Source organism: Leptonychotes weddellii, chromosome 3 (assembly GCF_054177405.1).
Source record: "Leptonychotes weddellii isolate Sample4059 chromosome 3, ASM5417740v2, whole genome shotgun sequence".
Classification (NCBI taxonomy): Eukaryota; Metazoa; Chordata; class Mammalia; order Carnivora; family Phocidae; genus Leptonychotes; species Leptonychotes weddellii.
In genome coordinates this window covers 86183629-86197322 of record NC_138371.1, presented here as the reverse complement: position 1 = coordinate 86197322, position 13694 = coordinate 86183629, and the positions used below count along the sequence as shown (strand labels likewise).

At 36.3% G+C, this 13694-nt stretch overlaps 1 protein-coding gene across 2 annotated transcripts in view; it reads left to right on the top strand.

The window, feature by feature from the left end:
- Positions 1 to 13694, top strand: part of RAB3GAP1 (RAB3 GTPase activating protein catalytic subunit 1) — a 115579-nt gene that overhangs the window by 66494 nt on the left and 35391 nt on the right. For both annotated transcript variants that reach the window (XM_081814557.1, XM_081814556.1), the window contains exons 10-17: positions 1147 to 1215; positions 2966 to 3039; positions 6127 to 6219; positions 6664 to 6833; positions 8727 to 8816; positions 10772 to 10944; positions 12157 to 12211; positions 12458 to 12817. In XM_081814557.1, coding sequence (XP_081670683.1) covers positions 1147 to 1215; positions 2966 to 3039; positions 6127 to 6219; positions 6664 to 6833; positions 8727 to 8816; positions 10772 to 10944; positions 12157 to 12211; positions 12458 to 12817 — 1084 coding nt within the window. The remainder of the gene's footprint in view (positions 1 to 1146; positions 1216 to 2965; positions 3040 to 6126; positions 6220 to 6663; positions 6834 to 8726; positions 8817 to 10771; positions 10945 to 12156; positions 12212 to 12457; positions 12818 to 13694) is intronic.

Below are 13694 nucleotides of genomic sequence, written 5' to 3'. Positions count from 1 at the left end.
TGGCTTGCTTGCTTTATTTTACATGCAAACTTTTTGAAACTTAAAATTTATCTATATTGGGGCGCCTGGGTGGCTCAGTTGGTTAAACGACTGCCTTCGGCTCAGGTCATGATCCTGGAGTCCCAGGATCGAGTCCCACATCGGACTCCCGGCTCAGCAGGGAGCCTGCTTCTCCCTCTGACCCTCCCCCCTCTCATGTGCTCTCTCTCTCTCAAATAAATAAAATCTTTAAAAAAAAAAAAAATTTATCTATATTAAGAGGTCAGCGAACTATGACCTTGGACCAAATCTGGCCAGTAGCCTGTTTCTGTATCTCTTTTACATTTTTAGAGTTTTAAAAGAAAAAACCAAGAATATAACAGAGACTACATGGTCCCAAAAGCCTAGAATATTTGCTGTGTGGTCGTTTGTAGAAAACGTTTGCTAACCTCTGATATATAACATGAGTTTTTCAAAATTGAGATATAATTCATGTACCATAAAATTCACCGTATAAAGTATAAAATTCAGTGGTTTTTAGTGTTTCCAAAGTTGTGCTATCATCATCTCTTTCTAATTCCACAACACTTTCATCATCCCAAAAAGAAACCCTTCACCTCTTAGCTGTCATCCCATTGATCTCCCCAGGCCCTCCAGCTCTAGGCAAATACTAATCTACCTTCTTTCCTTATGGATTTGCCTGTTCCGGACATTGCATATGAATTGTGTTATCCAGTACGTGGCCTTTTGTGTCCGACTTCTTTCATTTAGCAAAATGTTTTTGAGGTTCATCTGTATTGTAGCATGGTCAGTATTTCATTGCTTTTTATTGGTGTAGAATATGCCATTATATGGCTAATACCACATTTTATTTATCCATTGATCAGCTGATAGATATTGGGGTTATTTACACTTTTGGGCTGTTTGGTATAGTATGTGTTTTTAATGTCTGCAAGACATTAACTTCATATGGGTGTGCTACCATTTGCTAATAAACTAGTCGTCTCCTGTTTTACTATATTATAGATAGCACCACTTTTAACATACTTGTATGTACATTTCTGGTTATTTACTTAGAATACATTTCTAGAAGTAGAATTGCTGAGTCAGAGGATATACATACAATATTAAAGCTTTTGGATATATTTTATGTTTTGTTTGTTTTAGTGAACTCCATTTAGCAACTACATGGCCTCACCTGACAGAAGGTATCATTGTGGATAATGATGTTTATTCGTAAGTATGTTAAGAGTAGTATATTGAGATTCAAACATTACAGTAGAATAAATTAACTGCCAAGTGGTTAGCAACTTTCCTTTTTCTATCAGTTTCTGATTAGGTTGGTTGATTTTTTACTTTTAAAGGTCGCTTTTTAGGCTGATTAGATATGTATTAGAGATGTATTTTAAGCTGTTGACCTTGGGGATGTGATCTTTAGTTCAGGGATAATGAACGGTCTCCCTTTTTTTAAGTTTTTGTTTTTAGTCCAGTTAGTTAACATATAGTGTTATATTAGTTTTAAGTGTACAACGTAGTAATTCCACACTTCCATACATGACCCTGTGCTTATCTCAAGTGCACTCCTTAATTTCTATCACCTATTTAACCCGTCCCCCCTACCCTGAATGACCTCAGTCTTACTTTGTTTTAGCAAAGATGTCTTCAAGAGGGATATAGTGCATAATTCTGTTGAACTTTTCTTAGCTAGTTAGAAGCAGTTCATGAAATACTTTGAAGAGGTGATGGTCATTAGAATGTGTGGGAGTAATATTTGAACATTAAATGTCATAAATAATGAAACTTCCCAGTCATATACTCTTGTGCAATGGAAACAACTCAAAAATTATAGCAAACATTAGGAAGAATGTGGAGAGAGAGGAGCACGATTTTAGTATCTCTCATGCATGATGCAGAACAGTGAGAAATAGGACACTTTTTTGTTGTAATTAAAATAAATGGGTTGTATTTGCTGATGATAAAAGTAACATAAGCTTTCTTAATCAGAAAATAAATAGGTTGTATTTGTTGATGATAAAAGTAACATGAGCTTTCTTAATCACATAATTTAGATGGCTATAAAGAAGAAAATAAGGACTACATGCAATCCTGTTACTTAAAAAATAGCCAGTTAGCATTTGGGTTGTATACTTTTTTGTTTTTAAATTGAGATGTAATTGGCATGTAACATTATATTAGTTTCACATGTACAACATAATGAATCAGTATTTTTATGGGAGCGTATATTTTTAAAGTTTAAATTTGTATATTTGCTTTATTTAGTATGTATCTTTACATATTATATGCCCATAAATAAAGATCTGTGTTGTTATTTTTAAAATTGCTGCATAATCCATTAAGTGGATGTGTAATAATCTATTTAATTGAGAAAATAGGGCACATTTGATCTTGTGCAAATTTTTGTAGTCTCTGTTTTTACTATTAGTGTTGTAAAAAAACTAAGATCATTTCTTTATTATTTCTAAAATTAATTGTTTTATTAGATTATCTGTGTACATTGCCTGTTCAGAATAATTTTTTTTTTTTTAAAGATTTTATTTATTTGACAGAGAGACACAGCGAGAGAGGGAACACAAGCAGAGGGAGTAGGAGAGGGAGAAGCAGGCTTCCCGCTGAGCAGGGAGCCCGATGCGGGGCTCGATCCCAGGACCCTGGGATCATGACCTGAGCTGAAGGCAGATGCTTAACGACTGAGCCACCCAGGCGCCCCCAGAATAATTTTTATATGTGTGTTTTGATTGTGGTTTTTCTTTTTTGCTTTTTTGTCTACAAACTTTGATTTCTTAATTCTGGGTTTTTTGGGTTTTTTTTTTAAACTTACCCAAATGGCCTTATCTGAGTAACAGTAAGTTTAAGGGAGGCAAAATGGATTGCTTGTCCTTTTATATAATTAATTAGGCTGCATTTTGATAAATTAATGAGTTGTACATTGTCATAATTAGGATCTTTATTTTGTTTTGTATTTTAGTGATTTGGATCCTATTCAGGCTCCCCATTGGTCTGTTCGAGTTCGAAAAGCTGAAAATCCTCAGTGTTTGCTGGGTAAGACATCCTTTCCTGAAATTATGTTCCTTCCCCACCAATCTGCCCATCTTCCAGATTAGGAAGACTGAATGTATTCTTTATACTTTATTTCACCTATCAAAAGGGTACATTTTTGTTTTTTTACATTTGTGATCTTCTCGGTTAATACCACTAAAAAAGAAATCTTTGTCAACAGCGGTGAGTCCTAGTAAGTCTTGAATAGCACTAGCAGTAGTTCTTTCTTTTTTTTATTTTTTTATTTTTTTAAAGAATTTATTTATTTATTTGACAGAGAGAGACACAGTGAGAGAGGGAACACAAGCAGGGGGCAGTGGGAGAGGGAGAAGCAGGCTTCCCGCTGAGCAGGGAGCCCAATGGGACTCGATCCCAGGACCCTGGGACCATGACCTGAGCCTAAGGCAGACGTTTAACGACTGAACCACCCAGGCACCCACAGGATTTCTTTCTTGTCTTTTAGCTTTAAGCAGTCTACATCTCAGAATTCTCACATATTTTCTCATGATCTGAGTTTTATTCTTCTAAGGCTTTTATGTTACTCCCTTCTTTTCTTCTTCTGGCAGTTTGCATCTTCCGTTCTTGTTAGTGCAGCACTTTCTGCCTTTTGCCATCCTCTGGACCTGTGGTATGTGAGGGGAAGAACGAGCCTTTCTGTAGGGTTGTACCACATCTGCAAACCTATTTTCTGATAGAGGGAAAGAGGTGTAAAGGATCAAGTGAAATATCATAAATAGAAATACTTGAGGGGCGCCTGGGTGGCTCAGTTGGTTAAGCGACTGCCTTTGGCTCAGGTCATGATCCCGGAGTCCTGGGATCGAGTCCCACATCGGGCTCCCGGCTCGGCGGGGAGCCTGCTTCTCCCTCTGACCCTATCCCCTCTCATGCTGTTTCTCTCTCTCTCTCTCAAATAAATAAATAAAATCTTTAAAAAAAAAAAAAGAAATACTTGAAAAAATGTTAATTTGCCTTTGGGATAATATTATTGTATCCCATATCTGGCATTTCTTTCTTTTATCATTTTTGTAGATGTGTCTCTTTCATGAAGTCTTCTGAACCCATCTCCTCAATGTGTCTTTCCATCTTTTTCTCTCATATTTAGTACATATGAAGATATTTCATTTCTGTTTTTTTATATAAACCACCTTTATTCCATATAACCTGATATATTACCATTCATCTAATGGAGTTACTATTTATTGATGACAGTATGATGCATTTCTCTAAAATATTATTTTCTTGGGTTCTTTAAAATTCATCACATGCTATTCATTAAATGCTAATTAGCACTTGCCATTTTTGCTAACTACATAATGGTGAATACAAAGATGTAGAAGGTAAAATTCCTGCCATTGGTGAATTTGTCTTGGGGTGTTAGGGAGACAGTGGAGGGTTGGTATTAAGAGTTTTAGAATTTTTATTCTAAATCCTAGGTCTGCCAGTTTGAACAAGTTTTGTTAATTTCTTCAAGTCTCAGTAAAATAGAGACAATAGTATATGCATAGAGTTATTGAGAGGATCAAATAAGATTGTGTGTTTGTGTATCACATTTAATACACAGCCTTTTGTATAGTAAATGCTCAATAAATAGTTTGTCTTGTTAAATCATTGGATTATTAAATCGTTAAATTTATTTACTAAATTGTTTCCTAGTTCCTTATTGTTTCTCATCCACTGACTTCTGTGGTAATTGTAGAGGACCTTAGAATTTAAAGTATTCTCATTTTAAGTTATTGTTACATGATCCCGCCCTACTCTTTGACTTTATGTGTTTATATGATGAGATTAAAGGATTATGTAGTCATATAATTAACTAGAGTCATATAGTTTATATGATTGAATTATAGGATTATCTTACTTTTCTAAAGAAGTCCAGAAAGTGTTCTAGATTTATTCAGAACTAGTTGATGAATTTAATATCTTGTATTGTCTGGTAGTTTTAGTACTGGTGATTAGTTAAACTTTAATTCCTGTTAAACTTTAATTTTTTTGTACAAATGTCTCATTGCAGGTCTTCAGAAGATATCAAACCTTTTCCCCTTATAATAATGACAGGAAGTGTACCATTAATAATGCAGCTGAAGCTAAAATAACTTTATGCTGCATGATTTCTTAATCCTCTAGAAACATATCTTCAGGTTTTTTGTTTGTTTTTGTTTTTGTGGTGAAAAAAATTAGATTTAGCCAGCTGGACTCAGTTTAGATGATCCCAATTTTGTTGGCAACATCCAAAGCATCATAGGAGGCAGTGAAACAAATGCCTTCTCTCCATCAGGCTTGACAAGGTATTGACCTTGGCCACCTCAATGTCGTAGAGCTTCTTCACAGCCTGTTTGATCTGGTGCTTGTTGGCCTTGACATCCACAATGAACACAAGTGTGTTGTTGTCTTCATGGCTGACTCAGTAGTCAGGGGGAACTTGATGATGGCATAGTGATCAAGCTTGTTTCTCCTGGGGGCGCTCTTCTGAGGATATTTGGGCTGCCTTCGGACACGCAGTGTCTTGGATCATCGGAACGTAGGCAATATGCAGATCTTTTTTTTTTGTGACTGTGGACGCCTTTCAGCACCGCTTTCATGGCCTTCAAAGCTTTTGCTTCAGCTTCGTCTTTGGGAGGGGCAGGGGCTTCCTTCTTGACCTTTGGTACCATCTTCATGAAAGGACCAGAAGTTCTTTTTAATTTTAATTTTTTTTAATGAACTCATAATTCTAGAAGGGTGGCAGTTAAGGTGGCACTTTGTGCATATAGTAATATTCTTGTTACTTCTACAATTCATTGAGAACAGATAATTATTTGTCTTCTTCAGGCACATAGTAAGTGATTAATATTACTAGGTACAGTTACTTTTCCTTTCATTCTAGAAGGGATTCTAAGGAAAAACTTTTTTAATATCTTGTGACATGGAGAGAAGGGAAGAACAAGGCTATCTTTGAAACAGGATTAATTTTTGTCTTGGGTGGAAAAACTGAATGGTTTCTTTTTCTACCAAATCTTTCTTACAGCTTTTGTGAAAAGACATGTACTTTAATTTGTAGGGCTGATTTCTTTTAGTTAAGTGTCAAATATGAGTAACATCTTTTCTATGTAGGTGATTTTGTCACTGAATTCTTTAAAATTTGCCGTCGAAAGGAGTCAACTGATGAAATTCTTGGACGATCCACATTTGAGGAAGAAGGGAGAGGTGACCTACTTTCCTTTTTTTAAGTTACTTTCAGACATCTAACCCTTTTTCTTTGGCATTTTTCTAGTAACTTTTCATCTATTTTCACATTTGAATTAAGTTGGAAAAACAAGTTTTGATGGAGTAGACTGCTACCATTTCTCTCCGGGCTTTACCCTGAGCTTAAAAATTAAGCACATTTAATAAGTTCTTTCTACCAAAACTGTAAGATATTTTGAAAAGCAGGGTTTTAGACGTTTCTTTAAAACTGCGGGAGAGAAATAATTTGTGTTACACCTTTGTCATTATGGACGCTGAATATGTCTTAAAATTTTGTAATTCTGAGACCATATAATACCAGTGAAAATAGTGACTAAAATGTTTTATACAATCAACAGTTTATTCATCACTTTAACTTGCTAAGGTTGGTGATATAATTTCTGTTCGTTTCTATTCTTTTTATAGAAATTGCTGATATAACTCATGCTTTGTCAAAGTTGACAGAGCCAGCACCGGTTCCAATTCATAAATTATCAGTTTCAAATATGGTACACAGTGCAAAGAAGAAAATACGAAAACACAGAGGTGTAGAAGAGTCACCACTGAATAATGATGTCCTCAATACTATTCTCTTGGTAACTAAATGTATCTTTCTATGTCTGTCTGTATACTCATTTCTTGGTAACTAAATATGGTATCTTTCTATGTCTGTATGTATACTCATTTATTCATTATCAACCAGTCCCTTCTATGTGGCAAGCACTGGATTGGGAATATAAAATGAGTAAAACGAAGTCTCCACATTCAGAGAATTCCCACTAGTTTAATGGGAAGAAGGAAGGTAAACTGTAGTTACAATACCGTGTTGCATGGGAGAAGTCTGGCAGTTTGGCTGTGAGAACACAGCAGAGGATGTGTCTGTCTCTATCTGGGCAGTGGGAATCAGGGAAGGTGTCATAAAGAAGGGCACTTGAGTTGCATCTTGAAGAGAAGGTTTTAGAAACAGATGAACAGTCCTGAAACACCGGGCTTCATCTTGCAGTTTAATATTTTAAGCAGAGGGTCAACATCAGAACTGGATTTTTGAAAGCTTCCTTTCACAAAAGTCTAAGGAAAGCTTTATAGTAAGTACTAGAAAGAGCTAAGATGTCTCCTAGGTATAGAGTGGTGGAACAGGCCCAGCCTGGGAACCACACACACCAGGGTTAATCCTGATTTTACTATATTATTTTGAGTAAGTCATTTAATTTCAGTTTTGTCATCTGTAAATGAGGCTAATGAAACCCTGTTAGATTGTTTGGAGGATGAAAGGACCATCTCTTAACGCCTGGCATATAATAGGCCTCTGGTAAAATGATAGCTGTTCTTACTATAATTGTAGGTATAGTCATATTTCTGGCAATTTGTGCATTAAGACAATCTTGGGAACAACCTTTGAATAGTGCAATGAAAAGAATACTGGACGTGGAAACTTGATGTTAATCTCATCCCAGCATTAATCTGAATAAAACTCTTAACCAGATTTTCAGCTTGTGTATCTGAAAGAAGTGGGCAGTAATATTTACCTTACACAGTGGTTTTAGATTAGGATATTGTTTGCAAATGTACCTAGTAGTGGGGGTTGGTACAGAGTAGTTCCTCTAAATTTGAAAAAGTCTCCTGAGCACGTTCTGTAATATGTGGCATAGTATGCATAGTAAAAGGAATCACAAGTCAGCAGTACAACACGCGCTTGGGAAGAACAGTGATAAGAGGACTGAAAATATATTTCTGCAGAAAAGGCCCCTTCTTTTTTTTTTTAAGGAAGCTCTACGCTGGGGAGCCAAATGCAGGGCCTGAACCCACAACCCTGAGATCAAGACCTGGGCTGAGATCAAGAGTTAGATGCTTAACCGACTGAGCCACCCAGTGGCCCTGGGAAAGGCCCCTTCTTAACAATATATCCTTAGAGATTTTATTCTAGTTACCATATGCACTGAATTTTTTTTTTTTTTTTTTTACCATTCCTACATACACGTAAACAGAAACCACGTGGAAAAAGATGAACTGGTCATTACAGGTTTAGACTTCTTCCGACTTTCTAGGGGTATCTTGTAAAGTTATCGTCTTAAATATCATAGTCTTAATATTTCATATATGAAAATCTGTGGACTGTATAACTTCATAGAGCCTCATGAATGTGTGCGTATTTAAATTTTTTCTCTTAGGTTTTGTCTAATACTTTTTTATAAATTTAATGACCATGGATCATAGTGAAGAGATTTTTCATTGTTTAGTCTACACAACCAGGTGGTTTTAAGAAAAATCTCTGATTTCTAAAATTGGCTTATCACTGAAACTATGTATTTTTAAAGAAAAACAGAAAATGTTTGATATAATGTAGAACCCACTGGCCAGTACAATAAGCACATTTCCATTGTTTTAATAGCAAAACCATAAAAAAAATAAAATAGTGTTTATATGAGTTATGAATATCAACAAAGTAGGAAATTGGTTGAAATGTGGTTATTTTTATTTTTCTCCCTAAGTTCTTATTCCCTGATGCTGCTTCTGAGAAACCATTAGATGGAAGTTCTTCCACAGACAACAATAATCCTGTATCAGAGAGTGAAGATTATGTAAGTTGGAATTTAATATTAAAATATTTAAAATGCATTGAATTTCTAAGGGGTTGCTATATTGCTAGTTTAGTAGCATAAGGATCTTTTTATTTTTTAATTTTATTTTAAAAATATTTATTTATTTATTTGAGAGAGAGAGAGAGCGGGCTCACACTCATGTGACCAGGGTGGGGGTGCAGGGGGCAGAGGGAGAGGGAGAGAGAATCCTCAGGCAGACTCCCTGCTGAGCACGGAGCCTGAGGCAGAGCTCTATCTCAGGTCATGACCTGTGTGGAAATCAAGAATTGGCCCCTTTGGGGCTTCTGGGTGGCTCAGTCGGTTAAGCATCTGCCTTTGGCTCAGGTCATGATCCCTGAGTCCTGGGATTGAGCCCCACATTAGGCTCCCTGCTCAGCGGGGAGCCTGCTTCACCCTCTGCCTCTGTCCCTTCCCCCTGCTCATGCTCTCTTTCTCTCTCTCTCAAAAAGAGTTGGCCACTTTACCGACTGAGCCACCCCAGGCACCCCAAGGATCTTTTAATTTTAAAAATCACCTTAGGGGGCGCCTGGGTGGCTCAGTTGGTTGGGCGACTGCCTTCGGCTCAGGTCATGATCCTGGAGTCCCGGGATCGAGTCCCGCATCGGGCTCCCTGCTCGGCAGGGAGTCTGCTTCTCCCTCTGACCCTCCTCCCTCTCGTGCTCTCTGTCTCTCATTCTCTGTCTCAAATAAATAAATAAAATCAAAAAAAAAAAAAAAAAATCACCTTAGGAAAGCTTGAGTAGAGATCATGGCCTCCACTCAGATTATGATACATTGACCATACATATGTATTTTGGGTAGCAAGAACTTTTCTGGAAACAGTGAAAAAATAGGTATATTGTGCATGATTGTAGGATTTCCCTCATTTTAGACTTTTTATAAAATTATCAAATTGATGTTCTGCCATTGATTCTTCTCTGTATTTCAAAACCAGACAGTGAGTGGAACACTTTAATGAAGTAAAATGTGTAAAATGAAGCAAAATTTTCATGTGTTCCTTATCCAGGTCTTTAATAAATTGAGAAATGAGATGTTTAAATGACAGGCATAGAGATAAACTATTTTCAGTAGTTATTTTTGGGAAGTAGATTTCATGAAATGAAGAAAAGCAGAGGCTTTATATTTTCGGTTTATACAGTTCTGATTTTATGTTTCTGATTTTGATAATAAATCTATACTCATTTATAATTAAAAGATTTTTTTTTTTTAAGATTTTATTTATTTATTTGAGAGAGAGAGAATGAGAGACAGAGAGCATGAGAGGGAGGAGGGTCAGAGGGCGAAGCAGACTCCCTGCTGAGCAGGGAGCCCGATGCAGGACTCGATCCCGGGATTCCAGGATCATGACCTGAGCCGAAGGCAGTCGCTTAACCAACTGAGCCACCCAGGCGTCCTATAATTAAAAGAATTTTAAGGGGCTGTTGGGTGGCTCAGTTGGTTAAATGTCTGCTGTTGGCTCAGGTCATGATCCTGGGGTTCTGGGATGGAGCCCCACATCCGGCTCCCTGCTTAGCGGGGAGTCTGCTTCTCCCTCTCCTTCTGCCGCCCCCCTCCCCCGCATTCATGTTCTGCACACACACGCTCTGTCTCGTGTTCTCTCTCTCAAATAAATAAATATAATCTTAAAAAAATAAATAAAAGATTTTAAAAACAACATATTTGGAGTACATCTTGAAGGTTCCACAGAGGAAATTGAGAGTTGTGACTTTAGCTTTTCTAAACTGTAGCATCAGTCTTTCGATCCTTGCAGAAATTTTGAAAACATGGGACTGCCTAAGAACAATTTAGGCAGTAATGTATTAAGTATTTGATAAAAGGTAGTTTGGTAGGATAGGTTAATTTTAGTATTAAAATCTCTCCCCACACAGTTTCTGATTATACCTGCAAATATGTTGTTAACAAGTTTTGCTTTGTTTCTATTTTGTTAAATTCAGAATCTCTACAATCAGTTCAAATCTGCACCATCTGACAGTTTAACATACAAATTGGCTTTGTGTCTTTGTATGATCAATTTCTACCATGGAGGATTAAAAGGAGTGGCACATCTCTGGCAGGAATTTGTTCTTGAAATGCGTTTCAGATGGGAAAACAACTTTCTGATTCCAGGGTAAGAATTTGAATTTTCGTTTGTTAGCCTAATTAGTCTTTTGGCCCATTAATTCTCCTCTTCTAGGAAATCCGCCCTAAGAAAGTGGTAAGAAACTGGACATGATTTATACTCAGAGGTGTTCATTGTAGCAAATTTATCATACGGGAAAGAAGGTGAAGCAACCTCAGTACCAAACATAAAAGAATGGTGTAAATCATGATATATGTCTACAGTGGAAAGTTATGGATCTATTACAAGTTTTATTTTTTTTCAAGAATCTCTAATAACATAGAAAATGATCGTAGTATTTGTAGTAAAGTAGAATACAGTGTTTTGTATACTAAGTGCTTTCAGTTTTGCTGATCTATATTTATAGAAATATAATTGGGAAGAAATAAAGCCAAATGTTAACAGTAGTTTTTCCCAGGTGTGAAATAATATTTTTATTTCGTCCTTTATACATTTGTGTATTTTCTAAGCCTTCTGGAGTGAATATAAATTTTTATAGTTGAAGAGAAAACATTCTTAGAGTTCATAAGTTCAGGTACTCACTATTACCTGTAATTTGTTTGTGGAATTTATGTTGACATTTCACTTAATAAAGTGGAAGAGTTTAGTTACCATATATTTCAATATCGCGTACGTTACTGCTCATCTACATATACTAAGGCAGAATTGTGATATGAATAGTATAAATTGGTGATTGAGCCAAAAATATTTACTTCTGTTTCATTTGCCAGGCTCTGCTTAGCTGGATTATCTCTTGGCTGATTCTTGGGAACTTAGTGGTTTAGAACTAGAGGCAGTTTAGGCTCCTCTTGGCAAAAGAGAGGTGGAAATCAATATTTTTTTTATATTGAGAATCCACTATAATAATTGAGAACTGAATATGTAACTAATCTGTTTTGTATGGTGTGAAATACTGTATGGTAGCTACTCCCTGGGATAGATTTAGAGACATTTTTTCATTTTAAGTTTCTATTAACTTTGAGAACTATTAGTAGTTTGCTACTATGCTTTGAAAAATATATTTGCTGTTGGTGGACTAGGAGGATAAAATAAATTGTGATTTTTTTTTTTTAGTCTTTATTGCTCCATCTCAGTTATCTTACCTATTGAAATCTAGTTTTGATTTCTTATCAAATGGCTAAAATTTATGGTAGCATAAGAAATTTGCATACCTGAACCCATTTTACTAAAACTAACTTTTCCCACTGCTTTATTTGATAGATTAGCAAGTGGACCCCCAGATCTAAGATGTTGTTTACTACATCAGAAACTACAGGTAAAGATTTCCCAACGACAGTATCTAAATATGGTCTTAATTTAATTGGAGTTTATTCTAATACTAAATGTAATAATGGATTATAGGCTATTCTCATTGTGCTGCTGTAGGTTACTTGTAGTCACTGTTATTCACAATAGGGTCCAGGGAAGGGGTGGAAAAGGCAAATTAAATATTGAAGAAGTGGATAGATTTTTATTTTACTGTAACTAACTTAAATATAAATGTTATTTCTGTTTTCTTAAGATGTTAAATTGTTGTATTGAAAGAAAGAAGGCTCGTGATGAGGGGAGAAAGACAAATACTTCAGATATGTATCCAGGGGATGCTGGAAGAGCTGGAGACCAGCTGGGGCCAGATAATCTAAAAGATATGGATAAGGAAAAGGGAGAGGTAGGAAAATCTTGGGATTCTTGGAGTGACAGTGAAGAAGAATTTTTTGAATGCCTAAGTGATACTGAAGAATTTAAGGGAAACGGACAAGAGAGTAGCAAGAAAGGAGGACCTAAGGAGATGACAAGCTTAAAACCAGAGGGACGATTATATCAGCATGGAAAACTCACACTGCTACATAATGGAGAACCTCTCTACATTCCAGTGACCCAGGTAGGATTCGGACTGGCTCTTTAAGCTTTATTTGTTTTTATTTTGTTGTTTATATCTTCATCCTAGTAGGAAATGTTTGCTTTGGGTAGGAGCAATTCTTTTTTTTTTTTTTTTTAAAGATTTTATTTATTTATTTGAGAGAATGAGAGAGAGCAAGCACATGAGAGGGGGGAGGGTCAGAGGGAGAAGCAGACTCCCTGCCGAGCAGGGAGCCTGATGCGGGACTTGATCCAGGGACTTCAGGATCATGACCTGAGCCGAAGGCAGTCGCTTAACCAACTGAGCCACCCAGGCGCCCTGAGTAGGAGCAATTCTTTAAACAAATCTGTGTTCATAGATCTAAGATTTCAAATCTAAATAAACTTTTGGGGCTTTCAGGTATTATCATTTCTGAAATTGAGAAATATTTTGAAGTTAGGGAAATAAGTAGTTCATCATGGTTAAGGTGATCTGTTACTTCTTAAAATGAGTGGTGGGTACACAGGTGTTTAAGAAACAGAATCCAAATCAGTTGCTTTCTTATACACTAACAACGCAACTGTAGAAAGAGAAATTAGAGAAACGATTCCATTTACAATAGCACCAAAAACCATAAGATACCTCGGAATAAACCTAACCAAAGAGGTAAAGGATCTATACTCTAGGAACTACAAAACGCTCATGAAAGAAATTGAAGAAGACACAAAAAGATGGAAAAATATTCCATGCTCATGGATCGGAAGAATAAACATTGTTAAAATGTCTATGCTACCCAGAGCAATCTATACCTTCAATGCCATCCCGATCAAAATTTCAATGACATTTTTCAAAGTGCTGGAACAAACAATCCTAAAATTTGTATGGAATCAGAAAAGACCCCAAATCGCCAAGGAGATGT